The 18649-nt window shown below is 42.9% G+C and overlaps 7 protein-coding genes across 9 annotated transcripts; 6 read left to right on the top strand and 1 right to left on the bottom strand.

The window, feature by feature from the left end:
* Positions 1-259: 259 nt before the first annotated feature.
* LOC135946433 (uncharacterized) lies at positions 260-1195 on the top strand. 2 transcript variants are annotated; one of them, XM_065494644.1, is made up of 4 exons: positions 260-384; positions 438-533; positions 718-810; positions 873-1195. In XM_065494644.1, exons 1-4 carry the CDS (start codon positions 297-299, stop codon positions 1145-1147), a joined length of 552 nt encoding a protein of 183 aa, XP_065350716.1. In that variant the 5' UTR covers positions 260-296; the 3' UTR covers positions 1148-1195. The 2 variants fall into 2 exon arrangements, with proteins under 2 accessions (XP_065350716.1, XP_065350717.1); XM_065494645.1 differs by having other exon boundaries at positions 266-370; positions 424-533.
* A 108-nt stretch (positions 1196-1303) lies between these two features.
* On the top strand, positions 1304-2246 carry LOC135946434 (uncharacterized). The gene is made up of 4 exons (XM_065494646.1): positions 1304-1475; positions 1531-1620; positions 1684-1776; positions 1969-2246. Exons 1-4 carry the CDS (start codon positions 1397-1399, stop codon positions 2196-2198), a joined length of 492 nt encoding a protein of 163 aa, XP_065350718.1. The 5' UTR covers positions 1304-1396; the 3' UTR covers positions 2199-2246.
* Positions 2247-2422: 176 nt separating this feature from the next.
* On the bottom strand, positions 2423-5427 carry LOC135946432 (uncharacterized). The gene is made up of 4 exons (XM_065494643.1): positions 5339-5427; positions 4479-4631; positions 3606-3698; positions 2423-3056 (listed from the first exon to the last, which is right to left on the bottom strand). The coding sequence occupies exons 1-4, from the start codon at positions 5400-5402 to the stop codon at positions 2566-2568; spliced, it is 801 nt and encodes a 266-aa protein (XP_065350715.1). The 5' UTR covers positions 5403-5427; the 3' UTR covers positions 2423-2565.
* A 3172-nt stretch (positions 5428-8599) lies between these two features.
* Positions 8600-13145, top strand: LOC135945307 (protein starmaker-like). Of its 2 annotated transcripts, XM_065492910.1 has the most exons (7): positions 8600-8756; positions 9692-9835; positions 10091-10339; positions 10738-10830; positions 11177-11961; positions 12034-12306; positions 12391-13145. In XM_065492910.1, exons 2-7 carry the CDS (start codon positions 9775-9777, stop codon positions 12715-12717), a joined length of 1788 nt encoding a protein of 595 aa, XP_065348982.1. In that variant the 5' UTR covers positions 8600-8756; positions 9692-9774; the 3' UTR covers positions 12718-13145. The 2 variants fall into 2 exon arrangements, with proteins under 2 accessions (XP_065348982.1, XP_065348983.1); XM_065492911.1 differs by lacking the exon at positions 8600-8756 and having other exon boundaries at positions 9564-9835.
* Positions 13146-13288: 143 nt separating this feature from the next.
* Positions 13289-15032, top strand: LOC135945308 (uncharacterized). The gene is made up of 5 exons (XM_065492913.1): positions 13289-13596; positions 13754-13888; positions 13953-14045; positions 14100-14433; positions 14645-15032. The coding sequence occupies exons 1-5, from the start codon at positions 13458-13460 to the stop codon at positions 14850-14852; spliced, it is 909 nt and encodes a 302-aa protein (XP_065348985.1). The 5' UTR covers positions 13289-13457; the 3' UTR covers positions 14853-15032.
* A 500-nt stretch (positions 15033-15532) lies between these two features.
* Positions 15533-16661, top strand: LOC135945309 (uncharacterized). Its single transcript, XM_065492914.1, has 3 exons — positions 15533-15902; positions 15977-16069; positions 16198-16661. Exons 1-3 carry the CDS (start codon positions 15590-15592, stop codon positions 16614-16616), a joined length of 825 nt encoding a protein of 274 aa, XP_065348986.1. The 5' UTR covers positions 15533-15589; the 3' UTR covers positions 16617-16661.
* A 630-nt stretch (positions 16662-17291) lies between these two features.
* On the top strand, positions 17292-18635 carry LOC135945306 (uncharacterized). Its single transcript, XM_065492909.1, has 4 exons — positions 17292-17780; positions 17912-18052; positions 18105-18197; positions 18352-18635. The coding sequence occupies exons 1-4, from the start codon at positions 17690-17692 to the stop codon at positions 18633-18635; spliced, it is 609 nt and encodes a 202-aa protein (XP_065348981.1). The 5' UTR covers positions 17292-17689.
* The last annotated feature ends 14 nt before the right edge of the window (positions 18636-18649 follow it).

Below are 18649 nucleotides of genomic sequence, written 5' to 3'. Positions count from 1 at the left end.
AGGGTGTGATGGTTTTGCAATTATTCTGAATGATGGTCGTTCTTCGCCAGAGGGAAAGAGATACAGGTAGAAGCCGTGCATCGCAGCTAAAAATTAAATTACATTAATAAATTTATTGGTATACATAATCTGGTACTTTTATGAGTTTGATAAGAGTCTCTTTATAAATTGTTTTAATCAAAAATTGTTATTATCAATCGCAGATTGTTTGTTTGATGGCCACTATATAGTGGTTGGTGCTTTATTCCATTTCGTTGGATTAGTAAATTCTGGATCAAAAGCTCACAGAGTGTAATATGAGTCAGTTAGCCTGTGTGTGTCTGCTCGCGGTCGGCGCCATCGGCTTGATTGCAACCGTTTGCTACATTTGGTACGTTGTAGAGAGTACGTGGATATTAAAATTAAAAATCCAAATAACTATAGCATCAAATCCACAGATCCGCACGACAATAACTCAAAATGCGAGTGTGCCCATCACTCATGCGGCTGTTGCGTCCATTTGGAAGCAGATATCATTGAACTGAACAGCACATGTGAGAGTTTAAGATATCTTTATCTTATATTTATGGGAAATACAATCTCTTTTATTTGAAATGTTTGAGAGTATAATTTATAAAATTCAAGTAAAGAATTTTAGAGAAACATGCATACTCAAACAGGGGAAGCACCGACTTTTTTTATCGCATCGCCCATATACTAAAATCTTATTATTTACAGTATGTACCCAAGTAACCTATTTAAGTAAGAGCTACGGAATTTCTTTCATATTGGACCTGAACGACAAAGTCATCGTTAATGAAACTGCTACCGGTGAAATCTAAATTCAAAAGTATTTTACCCCAACACTTTTAAGCTAAAATGCGTTTTCACAGTGGAGGAACTGTCACACAAATGCTACAACGTTCCCGAGACGAAGAGGGTGGTGCAGATCTGTGTCGGATTCTACAAAGTGCAGGAAAGCAATAATCAGTTGAGCTGCTGCCTGGAAGCTATCCTTAATGTTAAAAATGACCGAATCGCGCGTGCCGTGTTCGGCTGCTTCAAAGTGCCTGCAAAGTTCACAGGAGACGACTCAATTTCCATTCTCAGGTATCTCAAAGAGAGGTATGTGGCGGGCTACTTAACTAGCATGCAAACATATGAGTGATTTGTGTACCGTGTATACCTGTAGAAATAAATAAATATATTTAACGAATTTATCGCCGCCTTAGATTCCACCATCAGCCACGAGAAAGCGCGCCAATGCAACTTAACTCGACTGTAATCAACCTCCTGATAATGATTATATTGGAACTCTACTGATAATTTCTCTTTGCGTCAACAACAATATTATTGAGAATCTCCGCAGTGATTTTTTTATCTGTTTTGCTTTATTATATTCTTTCCTATAACCATTATGGAAACTACATTTTTTGGAATTTTGCTTGTGCTTTTGGTGACAGTCCAAGCGTCGGAGGCAATTTATACGATCAATGGTAAAGTATTTTCTTAATGTTTAGATTCAATCTTGAAATTTAAAAAAAAATACAGCCCTAAACCTAGGAAGCTGCGTTTGCAGCACTTACACATGCGGATGCTGCTCCCACATGCAGGTGGACGTGATTGAGCTAAACAGCACAAGTTGAGGACTTAAATTAGCGGAAATAAGAAATGACTAATTTACTTGACTCTCTGTTCATAAAGTTTGCACGAACATGACGTACTTGAGCGACGACTACGGCCTATCCTACACCATCACGTTGAACCACCATACTCTTTTCAACGAAACTGTCTCCGGTAACAAATTAAATTAAATTTTAGGTTTTCCGTTAAAAAAAAAGAATGCCAAAACAATATAGATCAGATTTTTAAAACTTTATTCGGAAATTTCCTCAAAACACTTGAAAATAATAACTATATAGTGTCGAAATCTAGCACAACGTCCAAATCACTTTAACCTCATGGGCTATTTTTCCTGGATCGTTTCAGCCCGGAATCCGCCGCCTTTTTGTATTGGTATGCCTTACCTGAAGAAGTGGGCTGAAGTGTGTCTGCGAATGTTTGACCTGGACGTGACCAGACACAAATTTCATGGCTGCGTCGAGGCGGAAGCCAGGCTGAAGAGGGTTCGCGTCGCCCATTACGACCTCGGTTGTGTCAATATCGGTCCAAAGCCAACTGAGCCATACAAAGATCTGATTAGCGTCATCTTGGTTTAAAAATTTTACTTTGGGAAAATATTGTTTACTTCAATAAAGCAACGAAACTCCTTGAATTAATCGGTTCAATTCACTTAGCCTCCTTTTGCAGCACAGGAGCGTTAATTTTAGTAAAATATTTAGACGTCATCCCCCCTTGACTCCAGTCTTTGAGGGGGTGGGGGCACCCTTGACGACTGTGAATGTGGGGTTTGATAGGGTGCTTCAAAAAGAAAAAACGCTAATCCTGTTACAATTAATAATATATATTTTGTAAAAAGTATACAGAAAAGCGGAAAGACACTAGAAAAGAGCAATAAATAAGCACACTACGTGGGCTTTGCACCCTTGAAGACCGGTTTTCACTCATTCTCATTGGCTCGGGAGATCAGACCTCGTTGAGGCGGGGGTTGTTGGCCACGACCATGGCCCTGGCGGCGCGCTCGGTGGTGCTGGTTTCAGCGACGGGGGCCTCAGAGGCAGCGTCCGGGGTCTCGGTGGCGTTGCCGGCCAGGCTGGCAAAGTCGATGCCGAAAAGGCTGCCGAGGAAGGCGAGGCCCTGCTCAGCGGTCTCGTTCACAGCCGCGATTACCTCCTCCTCGGTCGGGCCCTCGCCTTCCTCCTCCTCAGGAGCGGTTCCGGCCTCGCCCTGGGTGGTGGCGGGCCTCGTGTTGTTGGCTGGAGGGTCGAAGGTCATGCCTTCAGGCCCGACGCGGAAGCAGCCTAGGTCGTACTCGGCCGTCGACTCGCCCAGCAGCCGCGGCTCCATGCTCACGCAGCCCCGCATGCCATCTGAGGTCGGTTGCAGGTCCTGGATGCGGGCGCACACCTGCGCCAGGTCCGTCAGCAGGCTCATGCACGTCGGCTCAGGGTTCGGGCCTGTATAATTTACACCATAAATTGCAACGGGACTTGCCACAGATTGTGCGTTAGTAATATTATACAGAAACGAAAAATATTACTAAACTAAAATAATATATTGAGGGGTCTCAAACTCTAAGTAAAAGAATTCTACAAAAAAAAAATAAATAAGGAGAAATCAGGTATGAGAAACAAAACGTAACAAAATATTCACTTAATCAGAACCTTACTAATTAAATTAAAGTAGAGATAGAGCTGCTTCTTGTGCATCTTGAGTTGAAATGTTATCGTACAAATGAAAGATAATGCCAGTGTATTTTTAGTTTTAATTTCAATGAATCGCTCAAAGAAGGTTGTTAAGACTGGCATTTCTAATTTGCATAATTGCAAACGTTTTCTTTAATCTATCACGCATATTATTATTTAAAAATTATGACGAAATAAAATTACATGGCTTCACAGAAATAAAAGGGACGCTTTTGCTCAAAAGGATATTTTTAGAAACGTTTTATGAAAGTTCATGTTATTATTTGAAGCAGTTCAGAAAGCGATCAAATGATAACTTACCTTTGACGACCTCGCTGTGAAGCAGGCTGTCACCGTAGGAGACGTTCACAGCCATTCCTTCCTCAGGAGAAAGGTATTTCAGACTCACGCAGCCTGCGTGCAAAAGGGAAATCACAACAATGAGTGAGCAGGTGAGAATAAAAGGAGTAAAAGCGTAAAAAGCGGCTTTGCGGCGACCAACAAGGCAAGGAGAGAAAAAACGCAAGAAAGAGAGAAAGTAATAAAAAAGTGCAACTCAATTTCATTTCCAAGTTGGGAGCATGACGAGAGCGATTAATTTCCATACAAATGCATATTGTTCGAGGAATATTGCTCTGTGGGGTACTCGGTTCGAGCCAAAAGGAAATGCATCTGGTTCCTTTGTAGACGTAGATTTAATCCATAAATAAGACTGTAAAGTTTTACATAATAAATATTCACAATAAAATCTCAAAGGAAAGTCAATATATAAACAATTAATTAACGCATCAATATGCGAGTCGAGAATAACAATAATTATTATCACAGTTAAATACAATGCTTACCCCGGTATTATCTTCGGGTCTATAAGTTATTACAAGCGTCATATTATGCGCACGACATTATACTCCCGGCCGGAGAGGTAAATGCGACATGACCGTATGCGTGCGTAGGTGAGCGGTCAGTGAAGGTGTATTATACAGGGTAAATTAGAAAAGCTTATCATACAGTTACAAGTGACATCTAAAGGTTACAAACTAAGTTAACGCCAATAAGCGGGAACCGCTACAGCTCTATTTTCATTGTACAGCCAAGATCCTGTTAGTCCACTTTTCAAGACAAATTGATCTAGAAATTAGTCATGCCGCGGGATAGGAATAAAGAGAGCGATAAAAAATGGGGTTTTAAACTTGCCTGGTCCGCCTAGGTCAATGTAGGTGAGATTAAAGTCGTTGCAGCACACGCATCCGGGGCCGTTGCACACACAGTTGCTGATGGGGCTGCTGTCCTGCTTCGCGTCCGCCTTTGGGCCGCCCTTACTTACGCCAAAGTCCAAGCCCAGCAGCTCTGCACACAAAAACATATAAAAGGTCAAGAAAATTCAACCAAAATGAGTGTGGCTGTAATTATTTTTGGAACTGTCAATTTTTACAGAGGTTCATGGCACAGTTTTTATGGCTTTTTTTCTGACCTATATACATATTTAACAATTAGACAATGCTCAGTTTTAAAATGTTGTACGATGACATATTTGTTAGAACCATCCATATGAATTTATTAAGAAAAGCTTATTTTCAAAGGTTGTTGGAGAAAAATAGAAGATTTGAAATGCGATTTGCGTATTTTAATTGGCTGAATGCCAAAGAATGGAAGTTTTATTTATTCTAAAAAGACACAAAATTTGCCATTTTCAATCTGACACATTTGTAAAATACAGGGTAATTTCCTTGTGAGCGAAGAAAAAATGCGGGTAGAGAGCGACCTTTCTTTAGCGGCTTTTTTACTTTTGATTTCGACGAAACCTGTAAATGAACTACGAATAATAGTGCCTGTGCGGAGGGGCATCGCATCAGGAAAAGGAAAAAGAATAACCAAGTCTCCCGAGTCAATATAATGAATAGCCCCCTAGCTTGGGTTCACAAAAAATTAACCGTTTCAAAGAGGCTCTTCGCTGGTGGCCGAGAAGCGAGAGAGAGAGAGAAAAGTAACTGCGCGGAGAACAGTTAGGCGCGCTCGAGAGGAATGATCGAATTCGTTGGGATTTGGGCACTCACGGGTGAGGAAGGACTTGGCCGATGCGGCCGACACGAGAAGGGCCACGAGGAGCACGAGTCGCATGCTGGCTGCTGCGCTGTCGGCTGCCGTCTAACTCTCGGCACTCGGCGCTCAGCGCGAGGACGACACACTTCGCGCTCTCTCGAAACCCTTTACCTGCTGACCGACATTTCAAAAAGCAGCCACTCACGCCTCGCCCGACTATTGCTCGCGCGTGCAAAGGTGGAACACATTTTCACTCCTCCACGCGATTTATGATGATTGTTGCCCATTGTTGCGCCCCCACTCGAGTCGAATCCCCTGCAAATCGCGACGTTACAGTTTCAGTTCTCAGTTTGCAGCCGAAGCTTCGAGAAGAAATCACTTTTAAAGCCATAAATTGAAAAGAAAACGGATAAACTAGCAAAAATGGGGATGTCCTAAAATAATTTAATTAACGTTGAACGAGCAGCTTTTATCCATTTACTGAAACACTTTTGGAACGGTAAAACCGTTTGAGATCACCTGAATGAAAACAATTTTATTATTGTTAGTTCATTTATTCATAATGTCGTATCTTTTCTCAGAAATACTGTAAAATTCAACTTGATAATTTTCTTCGTCGTTTTTCAATTAAATCCTTAAAAACAATAAAAATAACTAATATTAAAAACTCTTTCTTTTGAAATTAAATTAGCAAAATTGTTATTTAAACACACAAAGAAAAATTTAACTTACGCTACCACTCATAGCAAAAATATTTTTATTCAAATTAAGTCACTGATGATGAATTTCAGGAAATAAACCTGTATTTTAAAAACATTCTGGCAGCACCATTAAAATAATCTTGCCAGTATGTGACTCTATTAAAAATTAGGATTAGTTTTAAATCAAAATTGGCACGGCATCAAATATTAAATAAATAACAAGGCTAATATCAAGGCTGGCATGAACTTATTTGACAAAATGTTTATTTTTGCTCAAAATTTCTGCTACAAGCACAGAAAATTTGCTCGGAATGGGCTTTAGAAATATTTAAAGTTAATTCCATTCTAGAGTTGTCGCACCCCTATATATGATACGATGGCTGACTAGAAGAACCTCATCAAATCAGACTTTTAAACACCAAAAAAGTACTCATCTTTTTCCCAAGTCACGCCAACCACGAGACTTTCACTATTCTATTACGATTTTTTCTTTAATACTTTAAAACAACACAGAAAGCCTTTCTTGCAGTGAAATATAAACTATTTTCCTTCCCCTTACTTTTTTAAGTACTATTACGTTAAGAAAAACCCAAATTTTTACTGTAGAATTTATTTTTACCCTCTTCTTGCAACAAATTCGATTTGCATAATTAGTTGATTAAGCTTAATGAGCAATTTCATCGAGACCGCAGAATAGTTTTTAGTTGTAGAAAATACATAGTGAAACAGTTTATTTTATTAATTGGAGGGTAAATTCACTAAAATATTTTCACAAGAAAATAGCTCTTGAAATAGTTTCTTGCTCGTTCTGCTTCGTGCAAAACGAAAAAATTGTTGTTGTGCCGAGCTGTGCGCGACGAGGAGGAAATCGTTTTCGACGAGTGTGCCCCTGTTCGTCATTCTACTTCTTTTCAGTGCTAATGGGTTAATCGCACACATTGTGTAAACCAAACACACTTAAACGCGATCGTCGCAGTTTTTCCCCATCCTGCTCTCGCTGCAGGAAGCTAAAAGATCATTCCGAAGAAGCGTTAAAAAGACGCAAAAAGAAAGTCGTGTATGCATCATCCCGGAGCACGGGGGCTGACGTCATCGTTTCCAAGGGGGCAATGTATGAAAATGAGCTGCGAGACGCATTGTTTGAACGCTCTACTTTGGGGCCGACGCGCGGGGAAACCTTTCGAAGGACACGACTTGACATTTTTTCTTCTCTCTTTTAATCTCGCGTTTGCTCTGTGCAGCCGTGATCGGTGGGTTGAACCGTTATGCGCAGCGCCGCAGCAATAGAACACCGCAACATCATTAGCAAAATTCCGCACGCCGTTCGTTTTCGACGCGCGTATCCCCTTCCTTAATTTAATTCCTCCTCGCCGCGTCTGCCAATTTATGAATTATGCAGTAAACACGTGTTCAAAAATGGTCACGCGAGCCAACAAGGTTGCAATAAATATGAAATTTTCAGGTGAATTCCGAAAGCAATCCTTGGAACAGCCAAAAATTATTACCAAGGGAGCACGCGGTGCAATGCCACAGAATTACTCTTCACACTTTCTGAGAAACATATTCAAACACTTTTTACCTCTTTGTACACAAATTCGGAAGAGCAGGTTTGAGACAGTGCTTTTGATTGTTGAAGAAATAGCAAATATTGACTCGATTGTTAAAAATTCGCAAGCACGCAAGAATTGCTTGCAAGATGAAGAATCTACTGTGATCTAAGACGGTCTATATTACCTGATATGATGATTAAAGTAATAAATTAATGCTGTGAACTAATTGGTAAAAGTTATTTTGATTTTATATTCCACTCTTTGCAAATATTATGAACATTGCGACAGGCGTGGCAAAAAGGCTTCCTGTCAAAATTCTGTTGACCAAATAGCAAAGGTTCTGAGAAACTAATAAGAGGACTAAGAACCTGTTTGGCTTGAATTTAATATATGCTTCAGTCCCCGCGACAGAACCATCTTAAAACAACTCGTTAAAAAAATCAGTGCCAATTCGCATATTAGACTGGATATTTTTTTTAAACGAACGATGCTTTTTAGATAAATGTTGAATTTCTGATTAGAGAAGATAAAACGGAAAGAAAAAAATCTATCTGAAATGATCAATCCAAAACCTTGTGTAATTTCATTGCAAAATAGATTTAAAACTCCTATAATTAATGAGATTTAAGATAATTTACATTGCACGATTTGGTCTCATTATAAGTTTCCAAAAATGAAATTTGATTTGAAATGCATGGCCAAAGCCACCTGCAGCCTAATTAAAACTCTCGGCAGGGCAGACGAATTAGCATTCCGATCTGCGTGTCAAATCGGAATCACGGAAAGGACGAGGCAGGCGCGTGCATCATCAGCAGGAATCGAATGGCACGCACGCAGCCTTGACGGAGACAACAGAGAACGGTAATAATGCAGCGGCCGGCGGCCACGCGGGTCACGGCCGCACCAAAGCAAGTGTGCGCGCGTAACTGTTCGGAAGAGACGACGAAATTGGCGGCCGATCGGAATGCCAGCGAGTGACATAATTATTGGACGCTCAAAATTTGGCCAGAGGAGCCAGAGGAGCAGCGCTGGGAGGATGGAGGGGCCGCACGCCCCCTGATGACCGACATTCCTCTTGTTCATTTTCCTGCTCATCAGAAGAGCCCAAGGAGCCACGGCAAACGGAACGAAAAGCAAGCGGCTCCGTCAGTGCCCACTTGCCAAGCATCTTCCTAGACCAGGTATTTCCCGGCACTTTTCCAAAGAGTCCCCTAACTGTGTTTTGGGAAGTTCGTGTCAAACGCGCGATCTGAACCAGGTCGATAACCGCTTCTGATAATGTAGGCCAGCAAACCGCGTGCACCGCGTACTTTATTTATTTATTTATTCTGGCCGCCGCGGCGATCTCAAAATCTGCTTCTTTTAGCCACTCAGGCCCGGCATGTCCCAAGCTCAAACTTCAACTCGGAAGTCTGTGATGTGCAAATATTAATTTCCGTTTCGCGATACCTAACCGGTATTCAAAATTAAAATTCTACTCTGTCTCTTGAATTTAAACGAATGGTTGCATTTTCTTCACAAGAGGCTTTTATTGCTGTTGGGTTTCTGAAAGCTATTTTCTGACATTTTTTTTTAATTTGAAGGATTCTTGTTGATTTTTGAAAAACAATTCTTAGTCTTCAAGACCCTCAAATTTTCTGTCCTTTCAGATTATATTTTAAAACGTTTACAAAAAGAAATTGGTTAAAATTTAATAAAAAAATGTTGCAGACATATAAAAAAACAGCAATGCAGACTAAATAAACTTACATTTTTGCAAAACTGAAAAAGTACTGCTAAAACCAAACCGCTTCGGATCTGGACAGTCATAAATTTCCGGGTATCTCCGTTAGAATCAATTGCATTCCACCGCACATAATCAGTTTTTAAATGCTCACAAGTCTACAATTCGTGCTAATCTCCACTCTCCAAGGACAGTCCGTGCCTGGGCTGGCCTTTTTATAACGAAACCGCGTGTGGATGGTGCGTTTGTGTGCGTGCTTTATTAAGAAACCCCTTCTACTCTCCTCTATCAATTTTCACACGCACAAAAGTGGTGCCGGGCAGTGCAGTCGGTGGCCGGCCTTTGCCTGTGTCCGTTCGTAGTGCGCGATCCTTGATTTGTTTGCTCCGCCAGGTGCGGCCGACACGTCCCAATCCGCGGCTTAGCCACCAGCCAGCCGTCCACTCTCCGCGAGCCGCAATCAAAACAACAAGAAGATGAGGTTGACAATCGCGCTCTTTCTCTCCCTGCTCCTCGCCTCCGCTTCCGCCAGATCAGGTGAGCTATTTTTTTTGCAAAATTTTCCTAAAGGACTTTGCTCAAAAATCCACTGTGAGACGGTCTACATTACTTGATATGCGAGGATTCAAGTACTACTGTAATACTGTAAACTAATTGGTAAAAATTACTCCGTTTTTGAAATATTTTAAACATATTTTTTTCTTCAGTATCAAATTACTTTGAGCAATTTTAATTTGTATTTTTTTATGAAGTAGCTGATTTTAAATCATATTTGCTGATTTTTCCCTGAAGTGATCCAATCGAGACAAGATGCTGAGGCAACAACCGATGTCATCGAGGCCGTCGAGGCTGCTGTCGCCGAAGTGGCGTCGACCGCGGCACCAGTGGCCGAGGTGACCTCCGCTGCCGTCGCTGAAGTGACCCCGGCTGCCGTGGAGAACGAAGTACTCAACACGACGGACCGCTTCTGCAAGTGCACCAAGCTCGAGTGCAACTGTTGCCGCAATTTTGCCCTCCCCATCCTGCCCATCAGCAGCAAGGGTACGATTCATAATAAATTATAATGACATTCAAAAATATGGGTCCAAAAATTCCATATTTGTATTAATGCTGCAAAGGAATAATGGCGGCACATTTTTTTTCTTGGGAAATTAAAATTCATTCAAACTTCCTTGTCCTTGTAAAACAATCTGCCAGCAAAATCTGGGCTTGTTTCTCTGAGCTGTTAGAGGACAAAAGGAATTCAGCACGAGGCGATTATGTGGCGATTTTAACGCCCGTTCCTCTCTACAGAACGGTACTTTGGCGCGTCCAAGAGTGTGCTAACAAGCACTCTCAGCCACCCAAAACCAGTTTGCTTGCTCCTCTCGTTTTTAATTCGCCACTTTAAAAAAGCCACAAATTGCTCTGCCGCAAAAAAATAATTATTCTTTTCGCAGGTTGCGCGTCCCTAAAGTACGAGAAAGGTGATAAATTGTCTCTCAACATGAAGCTCGGAGATAACGTCATTGTGCGAACCATGACCATCGATGGTAAGTGGGCCGTGAAAATTGATTGATTGTCGCGTTTGTTTGCAACATCCGCACAGAGACTAAAAAAACAAGCTTTCATGTCCTCTGTGTCAGTACTGCTTAGAATAACTGGATCTTTTCTTGTGAAAATTTGAAGTTCAACGCGCTTAGCTAGCAAATGAAAAAAAGAATCTGAACATAAATATTTATCTAACTTAATGTTTCACTGAATAAATTAAAAATTAAATTTAATATAAATAAAAAATTTTTAAATCACCTGCTGCTTTACATAAAAAGATTGTATACATTTTTTCCATTCTTTCATATACTTTATGTATACTTCTAATTTTTTGGATTTGAATTGCAGAGAAGAAACCACGTCGCGCGTGTTTGGACATGCCGGGCGGTTTCAGCCAGTTCTGCGGCCGCGTGTACGGGATCGCCCGCGAAGGCGATGATTTCCGGGCTTGCCTTGGTCTAGAGCTGCGCGCCGTGCTCGACCTGGAAGCCTCACTCAGAGTGTCGTGTTTCAAGTTCAGCGAGCGCGGCGTGAGTCTGACCGCCGCGCCACCCCTGCCCGCTTCCACGGGCGACGAAGATGACGATGATGATGATGACGATGATGGTGGCTTCTTTGGCGACCTTTTCGGCGACGACGCCGGTGACGACGATGACGAGATTGAGTTCCGTCGCCGCGCTAACAACAAGGGAAAGCAGGGCACTTCCGAGGAGGGCGCCGTCACTGAGGAGGAGGACGATGATGACGATGAAGATGAGGACGCCGAGGACGATGATGAGGAGGATGACGACGATGACATCGAGATTGAATACGGTGATGACGAGGAAAACGACGTTGCAGAGGGCGAGGAGACCGACGAGGACGAGGAGGAGGGCGGTGGTCTGTTCGGCTTCCTCTCCGACCTGTTTGGAGATGATTCTGACGAGGAGCTCGAGGCCGCCGCCGCCGACACGTCTGACGCCAACACGTCTGACGTCACTGCGTCCGAGGAGGCTGAGCAAACACCAGTCAAGAAGAAGAAGCCAGCCAAGGATGCCGAGGAGCCCGCCAAGCCTGTCAAGCCTGCTAAACCGGCTGTTGAACCCGCCAAACCTTCCAAACCCGCTAAGCCCGCCAGCACCACTGAGGCGACCGTGAGTAGCCCTTCGACGACAACGCAAAAGTCCCCCACCACCATCCTCTTATCACCCACAACCTCTGTCCAGGTCTCCGTCTCCACCACAACCACCTCCAAGCCTGAAAGAGTACCGGATCCCGTGAAGGAGTCTTCCGAGGAGGAGGAGGATGATGATGACGACGATGAGGAGGACGACGAAGAGGAAAAGGACGATGATGAGGACGATGAGGAAGATGATGAGGAGGAAAAGGATGACGAGGATGAGAAGGATGAGGATGACGAAGAGGAGGAAAACGCCACTGAGGAGCCAGGTAGCTTTAGCAGCGAGCTAGAAGCCGCCATCAACGAAGTCGTCCAAGAGGTAGGTTCCAATCGCTTTTAATCTTGGGGAAGAGACCATTACTCTTTAGATTTTCCTTTAAAACTAAAATTATATTTTTCGCAGGTGGAGAGCATCGGCGAGCTGGAGGTGGCTGACATCGATGACGGTGACGACAAGAAGAAGGTAACGACTGCGAAGCCGGACACGACCAAGGCGCCGGTGAGCAACACAACCACCGAGGACGACTCGTCTGACATCATCGACGAGATGGAGAAGTTTGTCGACGAGGTGGGTGAGGTCAGTCTGGACGATGACGATGAGGACGACGACAACAGCAGCAGCTCGAAGCCCGTCAAGGAGGAAGAGCAGTCCAAGGACAAGGTGATGGCGGCCAAGCCCACCGCGTCCGTCATCGTGAAACGCAGAAACACGAGGGCCACGGGCTTGTAACCCTGCCGCCACGCAACTTAATTTATTAATAATTTATTTATTTATTTATTTAATTTATTTCTCCGTGCCCGCACATACCATCGGCTATACTCGAAAATGAAAGAAACACCGCATTTGCTCAATGTAAATATAATTGTTAAGGAAAAGTGTTTTTGTTGAATTTCTATCGCAAGCGAAACGATTGATTATTTATTGTATGTAATACACGCTCTCCGCTCATTAATCGATAATAGACTGAGGTTTATTGCCCATTTTACCATGTCAGCACAACAATGAATGTTTGATATAAATTTTGGAAAATCCACGGTCGGGCAGCGTCTGAAATTTTCACCAAATAAAAAAGACGGAGGTGTCACCATGTCACTCGCGCGATACTCTATTTATTGCCATAATAATGATAAATAAAGTCTAGAAAGCTTAAGAATCAACGCTGGTTTTTTCATTTTCGATAGAAACGAGAAGGTCGGAAACCCATTGACCCCCTTTTCGCCACCGCCCATCGCAGCGTCTTCGGTCTAACGGGACTGACCCACTGACTGCACGGCCGCTCGCTTGATTAGCGGTACACCATATTTTATTTGTACATTAAATTACCTCCGCATCTTAAAGTGTATTTATAGCTGCGATGCTTACTTTTGTGCATTTGAATAAAAAGAGGGAACAAGGAGCGTTGAAAATCCTCGAGATGGGGAAAGGGAATAATTACGCTAGACGAGGCGGAAAAGAAACTCAGCGCCGAGATGTGCGGCGGTTGTGAAGCGACAGGAATGGAGAAATTTGTTGCTTTGATTGCTCTGGTCCTGCTGAATCTGGCTACTCCAAGCTGTGCCCGTACCCACCCGCCCGGCTACTTTTTCAACGTCACCTTGCCCCCTGAAGGTGAGCTATTTGTCAGAGGAATTGCTTTTACTTCCGATTGAAACATTTAAAAAGAATCGGGTTTCTCACTAACCTAAACTAAGTTTCTCTAAACTACATATTATGAATTCCTTTTGAGATTTTTTATTAAATTATTTGCTTAATTTTTTTCGACTAGTTTTCGCCGAAATAGCGCAAGAAAAAGGTGCCGACACTACCGTTTTCAGAGCCGAGAGCAAAGGACCTTGCAGATGCCTCGAGGGAATATGCAAATGTTGCACTGGCGTGTCGTTTGCATCGCTTGGGCAAGAATGTAAGACATTTAAAACAAGAAATTTATATTCCTATTCCTATATAATGACTCTTTTGGTGTTCAGTTTGTGCAAACATGCAGTATGACCAAAGCGAGTTTGAAATGGCCGTGAGCATCACGATGAATAACAAAATGCTGTACAAACGGGTCGTCTCAGGTATCCTGATCAAAAAGAATCAATGAAAATTGTTAGATTTTAAATAATTCGCAGGAAAGAATCCGCGGCCGGTCTGCATACCGGTTCCGCGTCTGCGGTTCGTGACGCTGTGCACCAAGTTCTCAAACGTGTACCTGGCCGGTCCCAACATCCACACGTGCATCGACATGGAGGGCCGCGTTTTTGGTGAGCCCATGTTCGAGATGTCCTTCGACTGCGTCAAGGTCGGTATGGAGGGCGTAGCGCTGTTGTCGCCCGAGGAGGGTGGCGTGTCCGCAGGCGGCGGCCAGACGAGTGACCAGCAGCCGCAGAAGCCGTCCAACGTCGATGACGTCTACGACCAGCTCGACCCCGAGGACTACACTAACGATAACCTCCAGGAGGACGTGTGAGTCTCGTTATTCTTAGTTTTGATTGAGTCTATAGCCAATCAGACTCTAAATCAAATGATTTAAAGAGACCAAATAATTTGAAATCCAAATAATACAAGACCCTTATTCATTTGACTGGTATTTAATTGCCAGCAAAACGTTGGCAGTATACTTTGGTTTAAGAGCAATTTTTCATCGGCATTATAATTTGATTAAATTCTTGTTCAGTTATGAACCTACTCCAATTACGCCGGTGAAGAAAACAAAAAAGAAGCCCAAACCCACGCCGAGACCAGCGAGCAAGACTTCTGATTCCCACATTGTCAGGATCCAACCAATGCGTGTGGAAGGAAAAGTGAATCTGCCCTCATTGCCAACAACAACTTTTATAGAAATCGAAGAAATACATAAAACCAACAGGAGACCGAGAGAATAGAATTAATTTCTCTTTTTCATTATGCACAAGAATAATTTCCGTAATATTTATAACAATAGTGTAAACACGATAAATATGACTGACAAAATGTGACTTTTTCAATTATTTTAAAATTTCTCCAGCTGTGTGAAATTAAGAGAAATAAAAATATTTCAAGAAATGAAATTCAAGTATTTATTTTTAAAAGTCTTTCTTCTTTCGCATGCGTTACATTTTAAGGATCTAGCATACAACAATTTAAACGGAGAAATTTCATTGCTCTGTGCCACCAGGAAAGTTGATGTTATTTTACCATCTGGAATTAAGAACATCGGCCTGTACTAAAAAGATGTAAACCATTGAAGAGAATGCAAAGGGCAAAGTCGTAAAATTTGAAAGGAGTCTGAAGAATTAAGGAGAGTGGAGCAAAGAATAATAAGCTAATGTCCCAAACAATGAAACCGAATCACGGATAAAAACAAATCGGCTTCAATCACATACATACAAAAGCGCACAATGCGATTGTTAGTGTGTCACTCGCTCACGCAGCTTGCACAACAAATAACGAGATGCTAAACGTACGGCAAAGGTCAACGCTCTCGCCGTGTCTTTTTCTTTTCTTAGGTCGGCTCGCGAAATGCCTGAACTTTTTTATTTCACCGTGATGCGTGACGTCACACTGGTGCCGCCAAGGAAAGGAATAAAGCAGGCCAAAAGAGACTCGTATTTACTTTGGTGTACGGTTTTTAGTGATCAAGATGCAGCTGTGGCGGCCGGCGGTGCTGCTCCTCTCGCTGGCGGCGCTCTTCTCGTCGGCTCACGACCTAGAGGAGACGACGACGACCACCACCACCGAGGATGCCGACGTCACCACCCTGACGACGCAAGAGCCGCTGCTGCGCGCTAATAATGAGGGCAAGCAGGACAACGCCGAGACCACCACCAGACGACCCTGGTGGAGCCTTGGCATCTTCCCCATCAGGCAGCGCCAGCAGCGGTGCCATTGCGTGGACTATACGTGCGGATGCTGTGCCGGCATGGCCCTTCAAACTATCTACATCACCCAAGTTGGTACGACTAAAAACTCTCGCCAAATGGAACAATGAAAAATTTAAAATGGAAAATAAATATATCTTCTATTTCAGGTTGCATGAACTTTACATACGACCCTGACGAGTTTGCACTTGGCGTTAAATTCCTGATGAACGAGAGGACCATGATGGAGCGGCAAGTCTCTGGTAATTTACTCTTAACAAATTTGTAAAATCTTTGCAGCTATTTGAAAACATGTCATTGAAGAAATAATAATGTTTTGTAGTCCATCGTATATTATCTTTGTAATAGAGGTCTTATTTTTTTCTACAAGGCAAAAACCCGCCGCCACTGTGCTTCCCGATTCCGAGCTTGGTGTCACTCATCCCCCGCTTCGATTTTTGCGCCAAGTTTTTCAATGTGTTCACGCCGGGACGCAACTTCCACGCGTGCCTTGAGTGGCAGACTAAGGTGAACTCCAACCCTGTGCTGGCCGTTGAGTTCGACTGTTTCCGCATGGGCGCCGACGGCTTCGCCTTCCTGAAACCTGAGGACGGTGGCGGCCTCGGTCCCAGCCAGATTTCGCCTGGCGGCGGTGGCGGAGGAGGCAGCATCGATTACGGAGCCGGCGGAGGCGGGGGCGGTAGCGCTGGGGCCGGTGTCGGCGAGGATTACGACCCACTTGAGCCTGAGCAGCCCGATAAGAACAAGAACAAAAAGAAGCCCGCCAAGAAGAAGCCTCCCAAAAATTGAATTTAAATTATTTATTTATTTATTAATAAAAGTTAAGCCTAAAAATGAACTGATTTTTAGTTGTTGAACTTTTTTAACTAGTCAAAGCGGTTTAATTGGACCCACCCCACTGGAATGGGTTTAGCCGGTGCGCAGAGACTTTTTCCGAAACAATTTGGCGACCAGCTACGAGTTTAGTGCTGAATCTCCAAAAGGAAGCGTGCTCCTTCTCTTGGCCGTCAATCCTCGTCCAGGGCCTCCTAGTTGGAAAGCTCCGTCATCTCTGTTACTTCCTTCAAGGAAATTATGTTTTAAATCCGAACGACCAATTTAGTACGTCACTATTTAGAAATGCATAAAAATTATACTAAACCTTTGAGCGTTTTTGAAAATTAAAAAATTGATATTTATTATTCCGTAAAAATATAAAGTTTAATACTCCTGAAGTTGAGTCTTATTTGTTTCATTCATTTTCAGGTTACTAAAAATTGCAACCAAATATTTTTATTTCATGATGTTTCAAGTGTTTTCAATTTGAACCTTACATCTATAATTTTATACCCACAACAATTAAGTTAAATAAAATGCAAAACATCGACCATCGGTGCCATCATTTCTCGGCGACCTATTCTAATTCCAAAATAATAATCAAATTTCAGTAGTTGATCGACGTTATAGCAATAGTTGAAGACCAAATACCAAAATCTTAATGTCGACACGTGTGCTTTTCCACGCACAAGAGGATATGATGGCCAATAAAAAAGGAAAATGATAGCGAACTAATTAAGGAGACCCTTTTACGACACTCCACTGTGTAGCGCTACAAAACTTGTATGTCCCATTGTCTGCACACGGTTTCACCTTCTTTTTTATTTTTTATCAACGTCAAGTGTTCGTTATTGGCTGTCGGGCCGCGACTACGCACAATCGAGTCCAATTTTGCAATCAAATTGTAAAATAGAGATAGACGTAGAAGTAAAAAGGAAGAGACGAGTTGTAAATTCATCGCGAGTTGTTAAAATGTGCGTGATTTTGGTATAAAAAGCGAGCGGCCACGGCAGATAACGCAGTATTTCGAGTTGGAAAACGGAAAAATGGTGGTTGCTTGCATCGCCATTGTCCTCACCTTTGGTTGCTTTGCCGCCGCCAACGAAATTCCAATCTACACTGCGTCCTTCTCCACTTGTAAGATTTTCCATTTTTTAACTATCAAAATGTTTTGCTTCACCAATTTGGCATTGTCGAGATTTTAGAGGTTGATAATTTTCATTTACAAAAAGTGCTGTTGGTCTCCGCTGAGTTTGTAAATTTTACAGTCGATTTGTTGGCACCGCGGATCGACTCTCCGCAAACACAACAGGGCTTGCTGCCTTTGCCCGGCAAGTGCGAGTGCGTGAAAAATGCGTGCGGATGCTGCGCGCTCTACGATATCAGTCCACTCAACTTCAACCACACAGGTTTGATTAAATTGTAGTAAGGAATGTCAACTTTAAAAATCGGTATAACCAGGTTGCCTGAACTTCACCTACTTCCCTAGTGACTTCGCCATCCAGCTTAATTTGCTGCTCTCAAACGTGTCAATTTTCAACGCCAGAGTTTCAGGTATGAAGGGAATTAATTTACAGCATGTTAAGAAATATATTTTTTAGATTTTCTTATATCGTTCAGGACTAAAGGTATTTTATTTTTAATACACAATATTAATAGAATTGGTTAAAAACGTCCCCACAAAGATTCTAAAAATTCGTATTCAAAGGCAAGAACCCGCCGGCACTGTGCATCCCTCTGCCACAGCTGCCGATCCTCTCGCTGTGCATCAAGCTGTATGATATCCACACTGACGAGCAGAATTTGCACTCGTGCCTGAACATGGAGCTGCGTTTCAACGACTGGCCGTTGGTTGTGATCTCGTTTGACTGCGCCCAACTTGGCCCGGCAGGTGTCATTTTCTACAAGCCGACCCCGCCAACCCCGTCCGACAACGGGCAGTGGGACCTCAACTTTTCGCTTTCCGGACTGGCCAACTCAACGCAATCCTAGAAGGCCTGATATGT

This window comes from Cloeon dipterum, chromosome X (assembly GCF_949628265.1).
Source record: "Cloeon dipterum chromosome X, ieCloDipt1.1, whole genome shotgun sequence".
Taxonomy (NCBI): domain Eukaryota; kingdom Metazoa; phylum Arthropoda; class Insecta; order Ephemeroptera; family Baetidae; genus Cloeon; species Cloeon dipterum.
Note: the sequence above shows the minus strand (reverse complement) of the source record. Positions and strands in the feature narration are given on the sequence as shown.

What these genes read in the sequence shown, in the direction of transcription:
- LOC135946433 (XM_065494644.1), top strand. Translation starts at nt 297, where the DNA reads ATGAGTCAGTTAGCCTGTGTGTGTCTGCTCGCGGTCGGCGCCATCGGC. An exon ending in CATTGAACTGAACAGCACAT is followed by an intron (nt 534 to 717) that starts GTGAGAGTTTAA and finishes TATTATTTACAG; the next exon opens with TATGTACCCAAGTAACCTAT. An exon ending in CGTTAATGAAACTGCTACCG is followed by an intron (nt 811 to 872) that starts GTGAAATCTAAA and finishes GCGTTTTCACAG; the next exon opens with TGGAGGAACTGTCACACAAA.
- LOC135946434 (XM_065494646.1), top strand. Translation starts at nt 1,397, where the DNA reads ATGGAAACTACATTTTTTGGAATTTTGCTTGTGCTTTTGGTGACAGTC. An exon ending in GGCAATTTATACGATCAATG is followed by an intron (nt 1,476 to 1,530) that starts GTAAAGTATTTT and finishes AAAAAAATACAG; the next exon opens with CCCTAAACCTAGGAAGCTGC. An exon ending in GATTGAGCTAAACAGCACAA is followed by an intron (nt 1,621 to 1,683) that starts GTTGAGGACTTA and finishes CTGTTCATAAAG; the next exon opens with TTTGCACGAACATGACGTAC.
- LOC135946432 (XM_065494643.1), bottom strand. Translation starts at nt 5,402, where the DNA reads ATGCGACTCGTGCTCCTCGTGGCCCTTCTCGTGTCGGCCGCATCGGCC. An exon ending in GGCCAAGTCCTTCCTCACCC is followed by an intron (nt 4,632 to 5,338) that starts GTGAGTGCCCAA and finishes TTTTGTGTGCAG; the next exon opens with AGCTGCTGGGCTTGGACTTT. An exon ending in TCACAGCGAGGTCGTCAAAG is followed by an intron (nt 3,057 to 3,605) that starts GTAAGTTATCAT and finishes TAAATTATACAG; the next exon opens with GCCCGAACCCTGAGCCGACG.
- LOC135945307 (XM_065492910.1), top strand. Translation starts at nt 9,775, where the DNA reads ATGAGGTTGACAATCGCGCTCTTTCTCTCCCTGCTCCTCGCCTCCGCT. An exon ending in CTCCGCTTCCGCCAGATCAG is followed by an intron (nt 9,836 to 10,090) that starts GTGAGCTATTTT and finishes TTTTCCCTGAAG; the next exon opens with TGATCCAATCGAGACAAGAT. An exon ending in CCAGCACCACTGAGGCGACC is followed by an intron (nt 11,962 to 12,033) that starts GTGAGTAGCCCT and finishes ACCTCTGTCCAG; the next exon opens with GTCTCCGTCTCCACCACAAC.
- LOC135945308 (XM_065492913.1), top strand. Translation starts at nt 13,458, where the DNA reads ATGTGCGGCGGTTGTGAAGCGACAGGAATGGAGAAATTTGTTGCTTTG. An exon ending in CGTCACCTTGCCCCCTGAAG is followed by an intron (nt 13,597 to 13,753) that starts GTGAGCTATTTG and finishes TTTTTCGACTAG; the next exon opens with TTTTCGCCGAAATAGCGCAA. An exon ending in TGCATCGCTTGGGCAAGAAT is followed by an intron (nt 13,889 to 13,952) that starts GTAAGACATTTA and finishes TTTGGTGTTCAG; the next exon opens with TTTGTGCAAACATGCAGTAT.
- LOC135945309 (XM_065492914.1), top strand. Translation starts at nt 15,590, where the DNA reads ATGCAGCTGTGGCGGCCGGCGGTGCTGCTCCTCTCGCTGGCGGCGCTC. An exon ending in TATCTACATCACCCAAGTTG is followed by an intron (nt 15,903 to 15,976) that starts GTACGACTAAAA and finishes CTTCTATTTCAG; the next exon opens with GTTGCATGAACTTTACATAC. An exon ending in GATGGAGCGGCAAGTCTCTG is followed by an intron (nt 16,070 to 16,197) that starts GTAATTTACTCT and finishes TTTTTCTACAAG; the next exon opens with GCAAAAACCCGCCGCCACTG.
- LOC135945306 (XM_065492909.1), top strand. Translation starts at nt 17,690, where the DNA reads ATGGTGGTTGCTTGCATCGCCATTGTCCTCACCTTTGGTTGCTTTGCC. An exon ending in CACTGCGTCCTTCTCCACTT is followed by an intron (nt 17,781 to 17,911) that starts GTAAGATTTTCC and finishes TAAATTTTACAG; the next exon opens with TCGATTTGTTGGCACCGCGG. An exon ending in ACTCAACTTCAACCACACAG is followed by an intron (nt 18,053 to 18,104) that starts GTTTGATTAAAT and finishes CGGTATAACCAG; the next exon opens with GTTGCCTGAACTTCACCTAC.